The 22,192-nt window shown below is 54.7% G+C and overlaps 4 protein-coding genes across 4 annotated transcripts; all 4 read left to right on the plus strand.

Moving 5' to 3' along the window:
* Nucleotides 1–3,382: 3,382 nt before the first annotated feature.
* JKF63_01242 (uncharacterized protein) lies at nt 3,383–10,177 on the plus strand (the record flags this gene model as incomplete). The annotated part of the gene is made up of 1 exon (XM_067897290.1): nt 3,383–10,177. The coding sequence occupies one exon, from the start codon at nt 3,383–3,385 to the stop codon at nt 10,175–10,177; it is 6,795 nt and encodes a 2,264-aa protein (XP_067753447.1).
* A 2,242-nt stretch (nt 10,178–12,419) lies between these two features.
* On the plus strand, nt 12,420–13,607 carry JKF63_01243 (uncharacterized protein; the record flags this gene model as incomplete). The annotated part of the gene is made up of 1 exon (XM_067897291.1): nt 12,420–13,607. The coding sequence occupies one exon, from the start codon at nt 12,420–12,422 to the stop codon at nt 13,605–13,607; it is 1,188 nt and encodes a 395-aa protein (XP_067753448.1).
* A 1,535-nt stretch (nt 13,608–15,142) lies between these two features.
* JKF63_01244 (uncharacterized protein) lies at nt 15,143–16,162 on the plus strand (the record flags this gene model as incomplete). Its single annotated transcript, XM_067897292.1, has 1 exon — nt 15,143–16,162. One exon carries the CDS (start codon nt 15,143–15,145, stop codon nt 16,160–16,162), a length of 1,020 nt encoding a protein of 339 aa, XP_067753449.1.
* A 1,118-nt stretch (nt 16,163–17,280) lies between these two features.
* On the plus strand, nt 17,281–22,128 carry JKF63_01245 (uncharacterized protein; the record flags this gene model as incomplete). Its single annotated transcript, XM_067897293.1, has 1 exon — nt 17,281–22,128. The coding sequence occupies one exon, from the start codon at nt 17,281–17,283 to the stop codon at nt 22,126–22,128; it is 4,848 nt and encodes a 1,615-aa protein (XP_067753450.1).
* Between the last annotated feature and the right edge of the window lie 64 nt (nt 22,129–22,192).

A 22,192-nucleotide genomic window follows, 5' to 3' on the forward strand; every position in this document is an offset into this window, starting at 1 on the left:
TCTACAAGTTCATATAGCGATTCTCTCTCTCCCCCCACACATATATATATAAATATATATATTTATATTTATAAAGGTACTCTGTATCGAACAGCTTCACATCTCTTGGACTTGGAGAGACGTCCGTGCGAGTCTCCGTGCTTTTGTACGCTCTTTGCCCCCCCTCCCCCTCCCCCTCCCCACAAGGATTACTCCCCCCTTTTTCGTGTTGTGTTCTCTCGAGTTTCGTTGTCTTCTACGCTCGTTTGGTTTCCTTTATGGATCGGTTCTTTTTTTTTTCTCCTCACCTTCTGCTCCTGCCCGCCTCCCCCCACTCCCCCCCGTCCAACCCTCGGCAACTGGACAGCGCGTATTTTCCCCCCTGTTTATTTTCATGATTTTTTTCTTGGGGGGGGGGGCGCTTTCCAATTCACCTCCCCAACCACAAAAGTTCACAAAAACGTTTTCTCAATCAGAGAGGGACGAAAAAAAAAGTTGTTAGCGGCAAGCTAGCAAGCCACCGCCGCCGCCGCAGTATCTCGACTCGAACGTATAAACACACACACACACACACACACATACACTCAAGAAAACGAACAACAAAAGAAGAAGTCTTCGATCAACGGCTTCGCTGTAATTCTCCCCTGGCTTGTTTTCGTTTTGTTTCGTGCCGTCGGGGTGTGTCTGTGAAAGGGAAGGAGGGGGGGGGGGGGTACCGTTCGCTGCTGTCGTTGTTTGTCTTGGCCTGCTACTTTGCATTCACTCTTTTCGGCAAGTCTCTCCCGTAGCCATTCTTTTGCTGCTTCTCTCTTGTCTCCTCACAACTGCACTTCTTTGAGAGGTGTACGATCAGGCATCATTCTGATCATCACATACTTTTCTCTCAAATCATCATCTGTCGTAGGTTGTGCTCGAATAGAGTAAGAAGCGTGTGGCGGTGAACGACGCCCTCTCATCCCCTGCGCGTGTCAGGACCGTCGAGAGCGATTCCGACCTATCGGTGGTTCCAGTGTGTTGACGACAAGAGGAGAGAGCGCGAAGGGGGTGGGGAACCCGGTTGCTTGGTGACCTCGACAACACCACTGTGGCGAAAAAAAAGGGAGGGAAGGGTATTTCACCCCGAATACGACGTTAGAATCCTTGAAAGGACATTCAGAAGTTAGCGGTAGAAGCAGCCTAGACATACAGACAGACAGACAAGCAAATCACGACGTAGAGATCATTCGAAGCACAGATACAACGCTGACGTGCTGATTTGTTTTTCCCCAGCACAATCTCTCGTCACTGGTGCGTGAGTCCCCACTTCAGGGGCTTCACCTATCGACACATATTTGTTACGGGCTCCTGCCCACCCCCCTTCTCTTTCCCTCGTTTCTTAGTTTTTAACAGACGCGTGTGAGGCAGGTTCGCTGCCTTGTTTTCTCTCTCTTGGTGGATTCGATAGTTGTCCTTCAGTGGGTACGTGTGAGTGAATCGCTGCCTTCAAAAAATATATTTATATATATTTTTTATTTGTAATTCTCCTCCGTGTACTCACCCGGAGACACCTTTCCTTCATCCAGTCATTCTTTTTCTTGCTGCTCTTTTTTTTTTCACTTGCTGTATTATCTCATTTCCGTTTTGTAATTTTTTTTTGTGGCTGACAAGTCGAAGGAAAGCTGGCCCACACGCCGCGCAGACACGCACAAAGTACGACTCGTGTGTACCTCATTGGTGTCTTTCCCGGTTTCTCGCTATTTTTCTTCGTCTTTGTGCTCTTCCTTTTTTGTGGTGCGTGGTTGTTTGGGTCGATTGCGATTCTTTCTCTACTCTTTATTGCTGCTCGCTTCTTTCCGCGGCACTTCTCTCGTGTGCACGTGCGTTCCAGTGAAACACGGAAGAAGGAAAAAAGGCAAGTCCGGCAGAGAAAAACCACTATTATTATTATTATTATTGTTATACCCCCCCCCCGTACCAAGAATAACCGTTATAGGGCAAAGAACACACACACAAAAAAAAATCGAAACAGTTTTCACCTTTCTACAACACGGTGGTACTCTTGCATTTTTTATATTTTTCTTGCACTTTGTTTCGTACGCGGGACACCGTTTTACTGTTTAGCGATAGCGCCTTCGCTCTCTGCTAGGTGCCCTCTCAATTCGTGTCCTAACGTGGTCGTATATATATATATATATAGTGGCCGCAGTGTGTGTGTGTGTGTGTGTGTGTCGCGTCACGCGTCGCTGGAAATCATTTGAGTAAATTTGACCTGCTTGCACTGTTACAAATCCCCACGTTCTATCAGCGCATAACCTGTCAAGTGGGGGCGCTCTCGCAGTGAACAGTCGTATTTAGGAAGCCTCGTCACACTGTTGCGCACTCAACTGCGAGATCAGGGCTACAGCAGCGCAGCTATCACCGCAGATAAAATCGGCTCTTGTGGACGAGGAGGAGGGCGGGGGCATCTCGGAGGTGAATAGGGCTCTTTGGTGTTGCCTATGTTTTAACATTGGAGATTTTACCCTCACTGATTTCGTTGACATCGTCACATTTGGCGCATCATCATTTTTTTTTGCTGTTCTGAGCCTTGTCTTGTAGTGTTTGCGTTTCCCTGTTTATCTATCCCATTACGTTTCTTTTTCACCGTTCCTGCACTCCTTTTTTTGTCGCTGTGTTTCGTTCTCTCCCTTTTCGGTGTTGTGTCGGTGCTGTCTTCAAAGTAGACGATTTTCATCTACTGTTTCACTGAACACTTTGTTTTCTTCTATTTGTTAGACTTTGTTTTGTCTGTTTTCCCATATTTCTTCTTCTGCTGTCGTGTGTCACACAGACTAGAGATCCGCTGTCTTGTTTGTCGACAGTACATCTCCCCTATATATAGTTTTTTTTTTCGTTGTTGTTGTTGGTTTTAGGTATATAAAGATTGAGACTTCACTGGTCTTTTCTCTCCCCCCATTTTCTCCGTCTCTCTCTTTTTAGTGGTCCCAACTTTTTTTTCTTCTGGCATAAACGTCTCCCGTTTATTTTTATTATTATTCGGACACGAAGAGTGAGTGAGTGAGTGAGTGAAGGGGTGGGGTGATTTTGTATTTGTCTCTCCTATTTTTTTTTGTCCCCTCCTCCCCCTCCTCCTCTCTGGTGTGTTGTGTGCAGGTGCGTCTTTGTACCTTTTTAAAAAATTATTTCACTGTTGTTTGTTGGTGTCTCTTGTTGTTTAGCTCGAACGATTGGTTCTACACGCCTTTTTCTTCGGTGCATTTTTTGGGGGGGAGGGCTTGGGCTTGGGCTTCACCCTCTTTCTTTTGTTGGTACATTCGGGCTTTTTTTTGTTCTTGTGTAGGGGTTCTGCTTCGTATTTGCTGTTTAGGTCTGTCACCTCCCCCCTCCCCTGTCTTTTGCCCTTGGGTTTGTACGGTAACCCGCAATGGATGCCGGCGGCTGTGATCCAAAGGGCCAGGTGAAGGCTGTGGCGGCGGAGCTGAAGGCGATGAACGCTACCCGGCTCTTTGAGGTGCTGGAAGCCATGTCCACCTCTCTTGTGATGGGGGTTGAGGATTATTTGCGCAAGTTTGACTCTGAGGTGGCCATCCCTCTGCTTGCTAATGTGTGTGAGACGTTCATGAAGGCGAGCGCACAGGGCGACCTCCTCGTGATCTCATTGCGTGCTCTTTCCCTCATCATGGAGCACGTTCCGTCTTCCTACGACGCGGCGCAGCGATTCCATGTCACTCTCATGCAGCTGGCATCGAAGGCCATCGACCGCGCGCTTCGCACAAAATGGAGGTTTGCGCAGTTCAACAACTCCTTCATGATCGAGGAGGGTCTGCGCGTCATACGGTTCATCTGTAAGGATGACATGACCGGCCAGCTCATCCACCACGCCTTTGTTGGAGACTTGCTCGCACTGTGCACAGATCCACATTCACTCATTGCGCGACAGGCGTTGGAAACACTGCTCACGATGAGCTCAAAGGTGATCATGCCCTCAGAACTTCTCAAGCCCACGCATTCTTTCGCAGCCGGGATCCTTGCGTTCTTCAAGTTCCAGAAGAAGTCTTCACACACCGACGGCGTAGCTGGCAAGGCTGGCCGTACCAGCGACTCAAGAGGAAGGTCTTCCGCAAAGGCAACCGCTGCTGAAGACATTGTGCCACACATGGATCACCCGACGGTAGTCCAGGTCGAGAACGTCATCGTGCCTCTCCTCGTCTCCCTTATCGAGCAGTACGCCAAGTCATTTGGGTCGATCCCAGAGCACTGGGCCCTGCTCGAGCTGTCGCTGCAGTGTCTCGGCACCCTCATTGATCGGGCGCTTATATGTCACCGTTCGCACACGGCCCGCGCGCTAGCCTCGCCCGTACTACCCAAAATACTTTTCCAGCTGATCGTCGACACGGAGTCGAATGTTACTCTTGAACCGAGTGTCCGCGTCGAACGCGTCCTCCTCTGCGAGACGACCTTAGCAGCGCTGACGCGGTGCCACCGCTGGCTGATGATGGAGAGTCTGCTGCTTCCAGAAGCCCAGCGCTTCTTTCGTCTGATTCTGGAGGTCTCGTCGGAGGAGATCACTACCCTTCTGGACGACCCTTTCCCGCGCGCCGTCATCGCTACCCGCAGCACGCAACGCCGTGACAAGGATCACATCACTTCCATTGCTGCTTTGCAGCTGTTCGTACTCGCGTGCCCTACGGTGCCGCCGGACGCTTTTGGCCTGAAACCTAAGCTGGTGCTTCCGGTCCACCAGTGGATGTGGGAGGATGAGCTGCGTCACAACAACCGCCTAGTCGAGGAGCAGTGTGTCTGTCTCGAGACAAGCTGGACGCGACTCGACCACCGCGCGCGCATCTCGGTCCACTTGAAGCAGCTGGATGCGGATTTGCGTTCCATGACAATCTCGCGAGGCACTCGTGGTGGTCACCGCAATATTAGCCGTGCGTACGTCCCGTTTGTGTTCCACTTCGCTGACGAGGTGGCACTTCGGCCCATTGTTGCGGTGAAGGATGCTGGGCCGTGCGCGGTGGACGGTACATCGCTTGTGTCAAAACCGACTGCGTCAGGGATGCTTGAAAGCCATGTAACAGACAGCGCAACGGTGGTGAACGAGATGGACAGCCACATGAGCGGATCGAGTTCAACAAGACGGTGCCACCACAAAGGTTCTAGCATGCTGCGGGCACTCTCCGATTGTGACCCTACGTGCGCGTCTTCTACAGTGGTGATGAACACGAAGCTGGAGGTACCGGCAAAGCATATAGCGCTTGCGGAGGAGTACTTCATCTCCCTATGCGTGTTTGCAAAAAACACGTCGGGGCAAATGGCGAAGCAAGTGGCCACGTCTGCGTGCGCGTCGATGTTGCAGCTGATGTTCCTCTCGGGTGCCTCGGAGCGCTTTGAGGGGCTGATGAAAAAAGCGGTGCCACCAATGTGCGAAATGTGCCGCGAAGCCCTCATCTCGGCGGACAAGGCAACAAAGGCGGTTGTTCTGACTATGATCGAGTGGATGTTGTACCACCCGATGGCTGAGTCGTGCGATTTTGTAGAAAATACACTGCGATGCGGGCTGCTCGACCAGCTAGAGCTCCTGTCAAAAGCGACAGTGGTGGTGCACGACAAACCAACCCGGACGTCGACGCTCGCGGAAAAGGCGAGCGCACTGGCGGCTTCCATTGTGAAGAAGTTGAAGCGTCAACGTGCAGCACAGGTTGGGAGCACAAGCGTGAATGCAAATGTATCGAGTAGCACCGCGCTTGACACCGTGCTCTTTTCGTCGACAATGCTTCGTCTGCAAAGTGTCCTGGAAGAGCTCAAGAACTGCCAGTGTGGCGCCATCAACGATACGGCAGCCGCCACAAATAGCGCGGTGCGGGCAGGTAAGGCACGCGCTGACACTCATGAAAGCGCTATTCGGGAGCTGCTGCGCATATTTGACGAGTCGAACTACATAACCGCCTACGAAGTCTTCAAGGTGGGCGTGGGATCGACTCTGCTTTACTACCTCCTTGGTGACTGGACACCCGAGGGGGTGGTCGGGAACACAGGGGCCAACCCCTCCAGAGCCTCCTCGGCCACCCTTTTGGGCGAACATGTCGAACAGCGGCAGGTGCACCCGGCGCCAATCGACCAAAACGTGTCGTTGTGGGCGGCCCTAATGGCGAACGGCAAGCACGTGGCCGACGTTCTTACCATGTACGTGGTGGAGAAGCGCATGCGGTGCTTCATCGAATGCGCCGCAGCGTACCCGGCTGGCATGCGCCGGCTGGTGTATATCCTCACTGCTAACCTGTCTTTGCAGAGTGACCTCCCACTTGTTGAATCTGTGGTAACGAACGACAAGGTGGTTTGTAAAACGCCTCTGCAGGCGCATCAGGCACTCAGCGCGATGGCACCGATGATCGCACTATGCGGCCATGCGGGCCGGCGTCTCACCACCGCCATCAAGACCACCACAGGTGGTGGCGTTTCATTGAAGCCCGCTGCATCCTCCACCAACAGCGAAGGATCGAGAGCACACAAGACAAGTTTTATGCCATTCTCATTGTCGCGTAGCGGCACTGACTCTTTGCTGGCGAACAATCCTGCCGCGGTTTCGGGCATCGCTAACGAGTGCTGCATGGCAGGTCATCGCCTCCACTACATGGAGGGCTACCCGCAGATTTGCAAATGCGATCAGTGTCGCCGCAGTGTTTTTAGCGGACATTACTGCTGCACGTGCAACTACAACGTCTGTGGCAACTGCTACTCTGGTTACACGGGTAACGTGCAGCTCTTCAAGTCGGCGGCGGCGATGGAGCGTAATCATGTGCATCCTTGCGCCACCATTGGCGACCTGGAAAGGTGGTTTCGCACCGGGTCCACCTCAACCAAGGGAGCGGATCTGGCACCGACTTCTCAGTCGTCCTTGCATCATCTCGAGTGGTTCACCACGCGAGTTCTGATCTTTTTGAAGCGGTATTCGGCGTTCTCCGACACGTCTGGGTTGTCATCGACCTCGCACACCAGCCGTGTGGCGGCCTCGAACTCCCCTTACTCGACAAATCCAACCGCCAACATCAATCTGCTCGTGGGGCTGGCAGAGAGGCTACTGAAGCACCCCAACGTTGTTCGTCGACTGACGTACAAGTACCTCTCGCAGTTTTCCCTGCGTGGGGAACTGATGGATGAGGGTACACCAATCACGCCAGCGTCTGCAGCCGCCCTTGATGCGGAGGTGCAGGCAGTACTGAGCACCCCAGAAGAGAGGCGAACTGCTGAACAAGTGGTCCAGGAGGCGGTAGAGGAGCGATACATTTTGTACCGCCCCTCATGCGGCACGCTCCCGTTCCAGGAGACGCTGCTGAGCACGCTTTATCGCCGCGCTTTTGCTCTTGGTGATCATCAAGTACTTTTGCAGCTGGAGAACTGTCTGCTGCGGGCCGATAGCACTGCGGAGGAGCCGCTGACACTATCGACAAACAGCTCCGTGACGGTTGCCAATCCGGCCGCCATGCCCAACCAGCACAGCGCAAACCTGAGTGTGACGAAAAAGTCGAAGCCGGCCAAGTCGCCGCCTGCAGCTGTAGGGAAGCCGGCCACTACGTCCGTAGAGAGGTCGCTGGAGGCGTGCGAGTTCGAGGGCCACCAGATCACAACGGATCAGACTTACCTTTTCCACCACTTTGAAAGTGACGCGGCGTCGCACTGCGCGTGCGGTGCTCACTCCCGCGCCGAGTTTCACACAGAGGAGCCGCCTGCGCTCACCTTCACGGCACCCGGATTCGCTCACCGGGCCGACATGCTGCTGCTCATCATGCTCCACCGCGTTTTATTCGAGGAGACCCATCAGGGGCTTGCGTACGCCGCGGAGGCGAAAAGCATATTTGGCAGTGATGACAGTATTTTTGTGAATTACACGATCACAACTGCACTGGTGCGCTCACTAGAGGCGTCAGCCCTCCGCGTGAGCATCCTGCCACTGAGCTACGCGTTGCCGCGCTGGGTGAATTTTCTGCTGCGTGAGGGACGGTTCCTCATCCCACGATCCGTGCGGGAGCGAGTATCCCGGTTCTTGGCGTACGGGGCACGGCGCGCTTTCATGCAGCACATGCGTGCCTTCCGCAATCAGCGGAATGACAGGGCAGGCCTCATTTTGCCAGGTGAATGGGCGAAGTTGTCAAATCACAAGTTTTCTGTCAGCCGTGAGACGTTTGCGCGGGACGCGTACACCATGTTGCGCAAGTGCTCTGACGCACGGTTCCCTATTTCGGTGGAGTTCAATGGCGATGTCGGCGTCGGCCAGGGGCCAACAGCGCAATTCTACACCTTGCTAGCAGCAGAGGCCAGCAAGTACTGCGCTAAGCTCTGGCGGGTGAGCGATCACCAGAACAATGGCGGCGGCAACGCTGCCTCCACTCAGTTGAAGTTGCCATCACAGACTGTCAGGGCACATCACCCGGTGGCGATTACCTCCTCACCTTTGTTGTTGCCGGTGCGTCGCAGCAGCGTCAAACCCGCATCCTCCGCGACACGCGGTTGCACGTCGCAACCTGACTCCTTTACGAATCGTCGTGGAAGCTCAGTGATTTCGCAGGGCCCCAGCACCGCACCCACAACGTCCTCGTCACGCACTTTGGTGCGCGTAGGCTCGGTGCAAATGGTTCCACCGATGGCGGCTCTTAGCTTGAGTGGGTCGATGGCGGCTTCGCCGGAGGTTGAAAGAGTACAGGTGCCACCACCAGAGGGGTTTTATCCGCGCCACATGGCTGGCGTCCGACGATACCCCGAAGACGGCGTCAGCTGTCCCGCGACTCCACAGCTTCGTCTCAACCACAACCACACCCTCCGTGAGGACGGTGTAGCCCAGACCTCGAACCGCAGTGGTGGCAGCCACATCGCCTCGCCCGCTTCTCGAAAAAGTCTGTTCTCTAGTGAACTAGCAACTAATGTGGGGAACAATGGAAGCCACCACACCCGCAACAGCGTTCAGGCTTCTGCAGCACAATCTGACATGAACAGAGCCGCATTTTTGGTGGACAGTAACGTCGGCTTGATGAGAGATTACGTACTGGAGCAGCGAGAGCGCATCAAGATTTACTATGCCATCGGCGCCGCGCTCGGTCGCGCCTTCTTGGATGAGCAGGTGTTTCCGCTTCCGCTCTCGCCGGCTGTGGCCTATTTTATCCGCCGCGGTCTTCCTGCCTTTCAGTGCGCTGTCCCCGACGCCACGGGCATTGACCCGCCACCAGCCTTTCCAATTGATCTGTTTGAATTACCATTAACAGCGGCAAGCTGGGTAGACCAAGGTATTGCACACAGCCTGGCATCTTTGTCGACGATGGATAGCGCGACTCTCGCTGCACTTGACCTCCCCTTTACTCTCCCGGGTGACGATAGCTTCGAGCTTTTTCCTGGTGGCGCACAAATGACAGTGTCCAGGAAGAGCCTACGCCTATATCAGCGCCGCGTTGTTGGGGCCCTCTTGTACGAGTCCGTCGCGGTGCCGTTGTACTTTTTGACGATGGGGTGTCGCGACGTCGTGCCGCCCGAGGCTCTTTCGGTGATGGAGGTAAAAGAGCTGATTGACGTGCTGTGCGGTGAGTGCAAGAGCCCGAACGAACCACTATGGACAACGAGCGAGATTCGCTCTGTGCTGGTCGGCGACCATGGCTACCAGAACGACTCTCCGCAACTAGAGCTGCTAGCGAAGGTGCTCGGGGATCGGCTGACCCCAGCAGAGCAGCGAGACTTTTTGCTTTTCTGCACTGGTTGTCCTCGGCTGCCTATTGGCGGCATTCGTGCTCTCGGGGCCATCACGGTCGTAAAGCGGTCCAATGCGTTTGTGGTCGCACATGCCCAGGCACTACAGGCGGGGCTTTCGGCAGCGACCGCAAGCAGAAACAGTGGAGCTGAGGCGATCGATATCATGGGCGAGGAAGAAGACGATGTCACCCCGCCAAGCCGCTTGTATCGCCCCATGGCGCCCTCCGATGCGCAGGACAATCTGTTTGGCGGCCGTGAGACTTCACGCCGCGGATTGACTTCCCTCGGCTGTAGTGCATCAGAGGAATTATGTGGCACGACGTCAAGCTTTGCGCTCGAGTTGCCCGAATCCGAATGGGCGTTGCCATCGGTGAACACGTGCTTTCGATATTTAAAGCTACCACCGTACCCGAACGAGGATCTGCTATACAAGAAGCTGATGATGAGTATTAAGGAATCCGGTGGCTCCTTTGAGCTCTCGTAGAAATGACGTCTGTGGAGCCCCCCTCCCCCCCTCAATACCTCTCGGTGGAAATCCATAGGGCTAGTTGGGCGACGCAGCATCCGCACACATTTGTGTCACGTCTGTGTCGAGGGTTCCGCTAGATTTTTGGCTGTACGTATGAATACAGCAGCGGTGGTGCTTCGGTATTTGCATCTCCTTGCGTCTGTGTGTATCGCGGCCCCTCTTTTTTTTTCCCTCATTATTTTTTGAAGCGGAGACGATTCGAACGCCAGGTCGTGCGGACTAAGAGGCGGTGGGGTAGGGGAGGGGTGGTGGTGGTTAGAGAGTGGCTCCAACTGGAGTGTGGCACACTACTTCCCCCCTCTCCCCTGGGTAGGTACACCCCATTTTACTACCAATACTGGAGGTATTTTCTCTTTTTGTAGCGTTATTTCTCTCTTCTCTCTTCGCTCCCCCCTCCCACAGGCGTTGCGACTTAGTTTGAGCAGCTGGACTCTTTTTCGGTTGCCTCTTTACTTAGTATACCTCTGTGTATCTTGTACACCTCCGTCGTCTGTAGGTCTCGCTAGTTTTTTTTCTTTCATGCTCTCCACGTGCTCGCTTTCTTCCTCCTCCTCCCCTTCCGTATCTCTTGCTGCTGCTCCGCTTCCGCCCTGTTGGGTTATTTTATTATTATTATTATTTGGTCTTTGATCCCCGTTCTCCGTTCTCTCGTCTCATAACACCCTCTGGCTCACACGGCTGACCTCTGTTTGTGGTAGTCTTGTCGTCGCAGCTGTTTTTGTTTCAAATGTGCGCGCGTGTGTGTGCATGTGTGGTGGGGTGTTGACGTGTTACCTCTCACGTTGTCTTCGATGTGGGACTCGTGGCTGCCTCTGACCTCCTGTTGCCTCTTTACTATATCTGTCACACTGTCTGTCTTATCTGAAATTTGTGCCCTCGCCCATGCAGTCGTGGTGAACCGCGTTCGCACTACAACAGCGCAAACCTGTCTATTTCCTGCTTCTTCACAGTAGTGAGGTACCACGTGCATTCTTTCACCGTCGTCTTTGTCTTTTTTTCTATCTGGCTGTACTCCCCCTCCCCCCCTCCCCCCCTCCCCCCCCCCAACAACAACAACACACAAACACACAAGCAGTATGGTTTCTAACGGCGCCTATGAAAAAGAATGAGGTACACATCGTAGAAAGTCATAGAGTGCAGCGCTGGGAGCGATGCGAGCTATCAGACTATGTTCCATGTCTTTTTCTCTTTCAGACATGCGATTGCTTTTAGCATGAGATGTTTGAAGCTGCTTTGGATTCACGTTGAGTCTTCAGAGGGCGGGCGGGCAAGGCTACTTTCACATCTCTATATGGACGCTACATAGTCTTGGATGTTGTGACGACCGGGTGTACGTGTTCACTTCACCATCAGCTCCTCTCTCCGTATTGTGTACCCCCCTCTACTACCGAATGGAAAAAGGTGTTCAAAACGAAATGCGGGGAATCTAAACGCACGCCCTCCGCGGCGGAGGGGGGAGGGCAGCTCTGCTCTCATTCAAACTGCCCCCCCCCTCCTTTCCTCTATGTCCTCGTTGGGTGACATGCTGCTGCTGTACATCTTCATCTTATTCCCCACCCCGATAGAAGACAAGCGCTTGCGGTGCGTATATCTCCTGCCGGACGAGGAACCAGGCATGCTTGTCGTTGCTGCCCGCCCAGCCCCTAAAGACTGACGAGGTGTCCTCTGTTTCCCAGCCACTCCGATCTCCTCCAGAGAAAAGGAAAAAACACAAGCAACATACTGGGGTGATGGGGGTGTGCTGGCGCTTATCCTGTCATGGTGGGGAACTGGTGGACTGTATGCGTTTGTTTGATCCCTTTTCTGCTCTTTGTTCAAATTTATTTGCTCTCACTCCACTCACCTTTCCCCGGCTCCGCTGCCTTTCATCCCCCATCCCCTCTCTTCTTCTCCCCTTATCGTATTCTCTTCCACACACACCCTTGGACATTGCATTACAGTCTCCCGATAGCAGCGCGGTTCTCTTTGTCGCCTGGATTCTCGCATCTCCACCCCCCCCCTCCCCCGGCCAAAGGAGGGTTTCACTGTGCTAGGCACCAGGGGGCTAATACTCGCCTCACGCTTGACAAGACAACTGAATTCTAATCCCTTTTTTTGTGTGTGCGTGTTCGGGATCACCTTCCCCCCTCCCCCCCCCTCCCCCTCCCCCATTCCCCATCTTTTCTCTCTCACGTGGAGCATCGCATAAGCAGCTATCATGGCGGCAGAGGACGAGTTGCGGGAGCTACTCCCCAAAATGCGCTTCAACAAGGAGTTCAAGAGGAAACAGAAGTATAAGTACAAGAAACGCGTCGAGGCCCGCGAAAAGGAGCTGGAGATCATCACCGGCAAGAAGCGTTTGCCAGGCAAACAGAGTGCGATCACAAAGAAGGGCACGAAAAAAAATTGCACCTCTACTACAGGAAAGTGCGGTAGTGCCGCCACGGTGACCGCGAGGGCAAAACAAAAGCAGAAAACCCGCGTGCCCAAACTGAAGGTGGCCCAGGCGCAGACCGGACAGGAAACGCTGACGAAAAAGAAGGCACGTGAGCTCGTCCAGGCAAAGCGGAGAAGTAAGAAAACTGCCGCCAAAAAGGGTCCCACCCTATCTTCGAAGTCTGCCCGCTCGGATGGGGATACTGCCGCAGTTGCTGTGAGCGAGCCTTTGCGAGAAAAACAGAAGAGCACAAGGTTGACAAAAGTTGAGGTGCCGACCACTGCCGAATCCGCCTCGCCGTTTGTGGAGCCAAACCAGGCGCTGACGCCGGCGGAGCGGGACAGGGAGCTGCTTGCCCGCGCAATCCGCGGTGACGATGTGCTGGGCAGCGACGCAGCCACGGGTGCCGCCGACGGCGTCCTGTTCATCCGCCAAGACCCCTTGCTGTACCCCGATCACGCCTTCCTTGATGACTACGCAGAAAGGAAGCACGCCGATGTCGTATCCGCCGACGACTTGCTCGAGAAAGCACACCACTTTTTCAAGAAACTAGGCAAAAGAGAACGGGTGCTCAACAAGGTTGCAAAGGAGCACATCAGTCACCTGCGGGCAGTAAACCGCCGCGGAGGTGACAAGGAAGGCTTCCGTTATGTGGTGCCTAAGAGTGTGAAGAAAGTGGTGCGAGAGCTACTCTCCGCTCAGAAAGCACGCGATGGCGAAGAGGACCCCGAGGCTCTCATCGATCCAGACCAGCTGGAGTCGACATTCGGGGGCGACGGTGTCGCTGAAACATCGGAGAGGCCCGTGCGCCGAAGCCGTCGTCAGCGCTCCCGCACGTACTCGGACTTCTACCAATTTCAAGTGAGCAAGCGATGGACTCGCAATGCCGAGAATTTCCTCAAGCGTAGCCGTCCCAACAAAATGCTGTTTGAGGCGAAGAAGCACCAGCGCTCCATCAAGAAATTCTGATCCGTGTTCGGCTACCTCGATGGTGGGAGCATGGTAAGGAGTGGCGGACTTTCTACTGTTTCCCATTTTGTGGTGTAGAACTTGTGCTTGCTCGTCGCCCTGCTTTCTACTGCGTGTAGCCCTTTTTTTTGCTCTTTCCCTGTTGGCGTGGGCGCGTGGTATGCAACAGCTGCCTGTTGACGGTTGAGGTTGTTGAGGTCGCGATGGTGTGTGTGTGTGTGAGTGTGTATTGGGGAGGAGGGGAAGCGAGGTGTGGAACGTGGGCAAAGAAGCCTTGCGGTTCCCCCTTTTTGGAAAAGGGGCTTTGAACGCCCTCGGTTAGCTGGCGAGTCAAGCGTATCAGCACATGTGGAGTATGTTGAGTGTACAACGCTTAGTTTTGTGTCGTTCTCTCCCTTCCTCCCTTTCCCCTCACTCCCGCTCCGCATTCCTCTCCGCTTTTGAGTACTTTCGATTGCCACGTTAAGAGAACTGCTTTGAAATAACGCGCTGGTGCGATGCGCCGTCCTCTCGCACCCTTTTCGCACGATAACGGCACTCATGAGGATTTTCTTGTTGTTGCTGTTGTTGTTGTTGTTGTTGTGGTTGTTGTTGTTGCTTCCCCACCCCCCTTTTTTCTCTGCAATGTGTCGAATCTCGCCCAAAGAAATCAGTTTGTCTCCAAAGACGAAGGCTTGCAGGGAACACAACTACCTCATTAGGGAACACAGTCACACACACAGCCACACACACACGAACACAGGCACTGATGCATACAGACGCCTCGAGGCACACAATTGCCAGTGAGTGAATGCGGCAGATGATAAATGCGGTAATACATTTGGTGCGTTTTTTTTTTACTTGCGAATAAATGATGCACCATGCGCGCCTGTGTGCGCATGTAACCCCCAAAATCTCGAATATACGCACAAAGACACACTCCTGCATAAATTGCAGGCATCGAAATCAGGAAGCGTATAACCTCCTCAGAACAATGTCATGAACACCACTCACGCAGGACCACCTGAGAGGTTGTGAACAGGATCGGACCTGTTGCACTAAGGGATCTTCTTGCGCTGTTCCAGATATCGCCGCAAAAAAAAAATAAAGAAGGCGTATGCGTGTGTATTTTTGCAGGAATGGGTAGCAGGTAGCAATATACTTTCTTCGGCTGTGCTCTCTACGCTTGTGCGCATCGACCTTTCCGCTAGCGGCTTTAGTGTTTCACTTTCCCTTGTTATCGCTTCCCCACCCCCACACCCTCACACTCAACTTGGTTCTCTCTACATGTGTATATACCTATATATATATATATTGCTCTGCGCTGAGCGAACCCCACGCTGCACCAGCACCCTGGTGAATTGTTGACATCAACGTGCTCAGCGCATCACGCAGGAGCAGGAAAAAAACACACGTTGTTTACTTGGAGGCATTACAGTGTAATCACAGCTCACAGCGCACACTTGCTGCATTTAGCATACACGCGCAGAGCGGCACAGGCAAACAGGGCCGGAAGGGGGAGAGAGAGAGGGGGGGGTGTTTGGAGGAAAAAAAAGATGGGTCGACAGAAGTCACGGAATCTGTGGAATGACAACGCCGGCGCCAAGAGTGTCAATCGTCCACAACAGGTGACTGTCGCAAAGGGATGGAAAGTGACGCCGGATCTTCTTCCAGTCAAGCCGCTGGCTCCGCGCCGGCGCAAGTACGCGCCGATTCGACCAAACAACCGCGATGCTGTCGCCATCCCACTCGGCGGGCAGAGCTACAACCCTGTGGATGAGGAGCACCAGGAAGCCCTTGCCAAGGCTGTCCGCCAGCTGACGAGGAGAAAGCTCAAGGACGAGAAGTTCATGAAGACGATGACGATGGGTCGTGCCCATAAATATACGGGCAACTTTTCTGCGGACAAGACGTGGGAAGAGGAGGTGCAGGAGTCGTCAGCTGCGACGGCAAAGACGCACAAAAAGAAAAATGCAAAGTCTTTGTCTCCTTCAACGAGCACGTCTTCCTCTGCGGCCGTGTCAGCGCCAAGTGTTGCGTTGCCGAATGGAGGCGAGGTACTGGATAGCAAAGCTCCTGCCGCACCGGCAGCGATGACGAAGGATAAAAAGACCGTCAAAAAGAAGAAGAAAAAGACGAAGAAGGAGACCACAGAGGACGCGAAGCGCGCCATGATACATCGTCGTCATCCACATCGTGATGTCGTTGAAAAGGAGACCGATGACCTTGACACACTGCTTGCCGAGCATACGGTGGCGCTGGATAAGCGCGAGATGGCCCGGCAAAAGCGTCGCGCTGCGAAAAAAGCGAACCTAGACATTAAGCATTACGGCCGTCATTACCACACACCCTTAGTCATCGATGTCGCGCCGACTGACAAGTTGGTGGGCTCCTTGCGTCATCTGAGTGGTGGCTATGTGCACCCTATCATGGAGCGCATGAAATCTTTGGAGGAGCGCAACTTAGTGCTAGCGCGCATGCGCCATACATACAACAAGCGCAAGGTTCTGAAGCCGAAGGGCGAGGTGCGCGTGAAGCGGGAGGAGTTTGGCGTGATGCCCGAGACGAGCTTCTGAGCTGCGTGTCGATAGAGGGGGCTTGCGTTTTTGTTTTCCTCCCCCCTTCCCTCAATCTTTGCATCGTGACATCGTGTACCGTGCATGCGATGTTGCGTTTGCTCTTCGGTGTTCGTGATTTTGTCTGTCCCCTTTCACGAATAACCTCCTTAGTTGTGTCGTCTTGGCGGTTTTTTTTTCCCCCATTTGCGCCGTGTGTCTTTGATATGTTAAAGGTGTGACTAACGTGTAAGGTAATCGTGATAGCCCCATGTCTTGTGTAGGTCTGTATTTCCTCCCTGCCTCCTCCCTAATCGAGTAAAAAAAAGGATGGTCGGGTGTACATCTTCATGAAACCGTTGAAGAAGTCATGCCAAAGCTGGTGTACTGCACTTGAGACCACGATGACTAGAGCACCAACCGGGGCACCTCTTGGCGGCACTCATTGGAATCGAAAATACAATTGTCTGATAGCTGTGTTGCAGATGAGAACTTCAGGGATATTGTGTATAGGCCACTCACGTTCATGTGTGCCGATTCGAGATGATAGGCCTGTAGCGCCTATCGTCTCTCTCTCTCCCCTCCCCCTTCTCCCCCCCTTCTCCACCCCTTCTCCATCTTACCCCTCTCGTCCTCCCTCTCTGCACACCTCTTTTTTTTTTACCTTGGGTGTATACATACATATCTCGGGATACCCGGACAATGACTGTCTTATGCTTCTCTTGTTTATTTTCACAATGCTGTGCATCTTTCTATGGATACGTTTTCGCAATGTGTGCCTCTACTGTCGAATGGCCTCTTCCCCCCCTAAACGGCGGCTTTGGTACAGTGCTATATACATATATATATATATATTATTTTGCGTGTGCATGCAGGTGCGCCTGTTCTCTGTTTTCTTGTAGCGGTCTGGCTACTGTCAACGCCACCGAGGCTGGTATTCTGTCTCCCCTTTGTTGTTGTTTTACTGCTCTCTTCCCTCACCTTTGTGTGTGTGTGTGTGGGTCGGTGAGTCGCTGGGGTGACGGGGGTGAAGACAAGCGAAAAAGAACGTGCGACCGTTATACCGACCGCTGACCTTTTATGTTTGCTCGGCAGCTTCCGCCCTGGTTTTTTTTTTCTATCCTTCCATCTAGGCCAGTATGAGCTTTTTCTTCAAGGCCGTATTGGGGCAGCGCGTGGTTCATCCCCCTCCTCCGGGCAAGAAGCAGGACGCCGAGGCAATTTCGACGGGGGTACACGACACCGATTCATCACCACCTCCCAAGGTGAAGCCTGCGAGCGCATCCTTGACTGCCAACGAACCAAGTGATTCCCGTTTAACTAAAAAGCCCAATTCTAATAGCGCCGCGTCCCTCCCCGTGCCTACCGGACTCTCTGAAAACACAAGACCACCCCTGGCGGCCCCGCAGACGGCATCGCCTTCGCCGTCACTGTCGTCTTTGCGACCAAGCACACCCACGCGAACGTTGCTGCTCCGGATCGAGGGTTGCACGGTGGCGCAGGATATCCGTGACGCACAACGCGATCTTCTGCGCTGTCCTGACCTGCCCTACGCTCTAGATGCCACGTCGCTGAAGTCACTGCTTAACTTACTTGTCAGCTATCCCGAGGATGAGTCAATCACCGAGCCCACGCTCCACCTGCTGGCCAATGCCACCGACTTAGACTCATACCCTGACCAACTGGAGTCAAACCATCGCATCGTCGACTTCTCTGCAGACTTCAAGCGGCATGCGAGGGATGCGCTCCTCGAGCCGCTTGTCGATGCGGTGCCATTGCTGCTCGACTCTATGAAACCCACAGCACCCTTTTGGAACCGCTACTACGTTGTCGTTCTTCTTCAGCGGTTGGAGGAATGTGAGCCGTATAAGGTCAAGGAAGCGTTGCTCACCGCCCGCGGCATCAGCGTTCTGCTTGACGCGTTGAACGAAGTTGGGCACGACCATCAGCTACTGAAGCAGGCTTTGGTACTTCTGACGTCGCTGACGTTGGCTGATGCGGAGCTGCAAACGCTTCTCGCCTTTGACAACGCCTTTGACACCTTGTTTGACGTTATACAGCGTGAGGGCGGCGTGCGGCGTGGCGGATCCATTGTGCGAGAGTGCCTGACAGTCGTACACAATATGCTCCGTTCGAACAAAGCAACGCAGAAGCTCTTCCGTGAAATGGGTTGTGCTGCGCGACTTGCGGCTCTCTTCGACACCGTTCCATCTGAGTTGAAGGCGTGCACGGTCTCGAATGCTTGCTACAACGGTGCTGTCCGCAGTGCTACGGCCCCTGTTTCTAGGCAGCCGATAGTATTAGCCGATAGAATAGAAACGCTCCTCGACGACATGGAAAAGTCTGATACGTTTCTGGGTGTGCTCATGTCTGTTTCCATTCTCGCGTGCGTCTTGCGCGGCGGTGACGAGGGTGAAGAGGGGCGACACTCCGCGCAAGAGAGCCTTCTTCGATGTGGCCTTTTGAACCCTCTTGCGCGCCTCGCATTCAGCGGGCTAGCCATCGACGACGCCACTCGAATCGAGGCAGTAAGGGTACTTGGGTTGCTGCTACGAGGGTCAAAGCGGGTGGTGGACGAGTGGCTTGACCTCCCACCACTCACCACTCTCGTTCGAGTCAGTCTGCCGTACACGGTACAGGAGTGGTCTGCCCCACGCGCGCTGGTGTCCTACATATGCGAAACCACCGACACCACGCTTGTCAGTGCTGGCGTGCAGCTCTTCACGGCGCTGCTGAGCGTGCCTTCCTCTCAAGAGCGCTTGGTTGGGGTGTTCTTGGGCGGGCTGGCGACGCTGACCCCCGGCCGTGATGCCGTAGGCAGCGGCCATGCAGTATCACAGATGTCTTCCACGACCTCGCTCCCAAACACTGTCACGACGACCGACCCCACCGCATCGAGTACTACCGACCAGTGTGGCGCAGCGCTCGCGCGGGTGCTGCTCTCGTCGAGAACGTCGCCAGTAGAGAAGTTCTACGCTGCACAGGTTTTGCGCACGCTGATTACGCTGCCTGATGCCTCTCACCTGGTGCAGACCCTTGTCCTTTCGCCGGTGCCACCGCAGCTGCAGGCGTCGGTGTTGGACGGCCTTGTCAAGGCTCAGCCAGGCTGGACGCTCTCCACCCGCATGCCGCCATCGTTCTTCAACTACATGGCCACCTTTTTGATTTTCTGTCTCAACGGCGGTGCGGCAGCACAGCAGGTGAACACGGCGGCCCTCGGCGCCTACGTTGCGACATTGCTGGCTTGGATGGGCTCGTCTTCCCAGGCGGCTGCCAGCTTTCTCGAGGAAGTCACATGGGGCGAAGCGTTGCTCCATCAGGCCCGTCGCGACGGCGCCGTCCATCTTCGGCTGTGGTCGGCAGTGATAATTGCCAGTGCTTGCGTCACGTCGAGGACGACCGTCGCTGCTGCCGCCACAGCGCACTCCGTCGTTGCCGCAAACGCCCTTGCGCAACGCTTTATCCAGGTAGTCGGTGGTGGGACGGCTCTTGAAACCATCCTCTTTGACGCGCAAGCGAGCACTTTGGCGTGGCAGCACCCCGTGAGTAGTGGACTCCAAACGCAGAACCCTACTCCATACGATGCGGCATTTGTAGCCGTGGTGGAGCAGCTCGTGGTGGACTTCAAGCAGCTCTTGACCAGCGTTGCGTCGTCTGCTGTGATGGAACCGTCTTTGACCACACACCCTACAACCAACCTTCCGGGTGTAACAGTAATGGGAAACGGAGTAGCACCACAATCTGCCTCACTCCAGTCGCTGAAATCAGATCGGCTCGTATCGATGGAGCCACCTTCTGACCCTGCCATTGCGTCTTTGACAAGCCAGGTGAACAACAGTATCTCTTCTGGCGACTATCGCGTCGAGCCCGGTCTACCACAGCCTCTGCCTGCTCAATCCCATATGGTAGCGGCCCCGATTATGCGAGACGTACAAACACATGAAGAGCTGGCTGCACTGCAAGCGGAGCTGGAGGCCGCACGCACTGAAAAGGCGCATCTCATGAAGGCGGTGGTCGAGTGGCGTGAGCGTGCCGAAGAGATGGCGGCACGCTGTGCGTCTCTGGAGAAGGAGCAGCAGCATAGGCATGTCGCCGCCGCAGCGGAAGAAGAGAGGGTTCGAGTGGAGGATGCTGCTGCGTCGGCGGCAGAGGCCGTGCACTCGCACACCGTTTCGACAAACATGGTCGAGAGTCTTCGCGAGAACATTCGGCTTCTTGAAGAGGCACTAGGCTCGAAGGAGGAGGAGCATCAACAACTTGTAGAGTCGCTGAACATGATGGAAGAGCAGCTGCGCTGCGCTTCCAACGTCACGGCTGCCAGTGCGTCTAAACAAAAACAGCCTCCATCGCCGGACATCGTTGATGCCATGGCAGCAGAGAGAAATGCGGTGGCTGAACAGTTGGCGCTATCACGAGAAGAAAAGTCCCGTCTAGAGCGAAGTCTCCAATGTCTCAGTAGCGACTACAACGACTTGCTGCTGCTAGTGGCCGAGCTAAACGAAGAATGCGTCTCAGTGAAGGCCTTGTCCTCCGTGGCACCCACGCCGGGACGACCGTGGCACGAGGATGTCGAACCGGCTGTGAGAAGAGAAACAATGGAGTGGAAGGAGAGTGCCGTTTCCGCTGTTCCCATGTGTAAAGAGACCCTCCTCGTCGACGCGGAGTCACGGCCTGCGATGGCGGTGGTGCCGGAGCGTGTGCAGGGAGACAGTTTCATTGACTCTTTGAACACGGGAACGCTGGAGGGTCAAGGGCAACCACAGGCACTCTCTACCCAGGTGCTGTCTTCTGTCCTCATGGCCGAGGAGCAAACAAGGGTAGATGCAGAGTTGATTACTGGAGTGTCGCACCACACTTTTGAAGGGGCGACGTATGCCACAGATGGGCTATCACGCGTCCAGGCGCCGGCCCATGGTGTCGCGGCACCCCCGCCTGCCCAGCAGTTATTCCTGCTCCCGACAGCGCCAGGCGATGCACTTTCTGACTTGAACCCGTCGGTATCGCAGACGGAAGCAGCACCACCTGCACCGCTTCCACTCCTTCTTCCTAATGGACAGCAACACCGAGGTGCACACCAGTTGGCCCCACAGCCGCTGCCTCAAACGCCGGCCCTTTTTCCCCCTCCAGCGCTCGGAGCGCTGCCCCACCACCAACACCAGTGTTATCAGTCTGTACTCCAGGCCCCTCGCTACCCTGACCCCTTCATGACCTCCTTTGGCGAGGGTGGTGGCGGCTCTGCTGAATTGCCGCCCCGCCGGGACTCCGTCGCGAGCGCCGATGGAAGGCAGCCCTTGCACCAGGCATCGCAGCTGGCTCCTCTCACGCCGCCGCCGAGACCTCAGTGTGCTGCGTTTCCCGAGGAGCCACAGCCAAATCCCAGCCCTCCAGTGATGGACACGGACGCAGAGCTGATGGCGTTCACGGCGCATCCTTCAGCGGGAGAGAGACCCCGGACAGTGTCTCGAAGCCTCCAAGATGCACCAACAAGGGATGCCGCGTCGGCGGCAGAACATGTCGCCACTCACCACTCAGCAGGCGTGCACCCTTCTGCGCCACAGAGTGCAGCGGCTGCTTCTCCGGGCTCAATGGCAATGAGTGCCGACGCCGCTGTTTTGAATCCTTTCTTGGCAAGCTCCGGCAGATATCCGGATAACACCTTGGCGAGTGATGGTGTGTGCCAAACCGTTCATGAACGTGACGGAGTGTTGGAAATGGGCGTAGGGGGTGTTGGGGGTCGTAATGATGCTCACTGGGCCGCGGGGGGACCCTCTGTAGTGGCAAATACATCAGCACCGCCATACTCCGACGCTGCGCTGAACAGCAGCGCCCCCAGCGCCAACAATAGATGTCCCCCCAGTGCACCCAAGGCACAGTCTCACGAGGCGGAAAAAAATATCGGCAGCTCTACAGCGACCTTCAACCCGTTTGCAGACTTCAACAACGGCACTGGCGATGGCACAGATGATGAGTTTGACAACCTGCGCTAGTCGTTTGGTGAGGCTGAGATGTCTGCATGCTGTGGAGAGCTCGTCTTTTTTTTTCGCATGGGTA

The sequence above is a fragment of the Porcisia hertigi genome, chromosome 35, assembly GCF_017918235.1.
Source record: "Porcisia hertigi strain C119 chromosome 35, whole genome shotgun sequence".
Taxonomy (NCBI): domain Eukaryota; phylum Euglenozoa; class Kinetoplastea; order Trypanosomatida; family Trypanosomatidae; genus Porcisia; species Porcisia hertigi.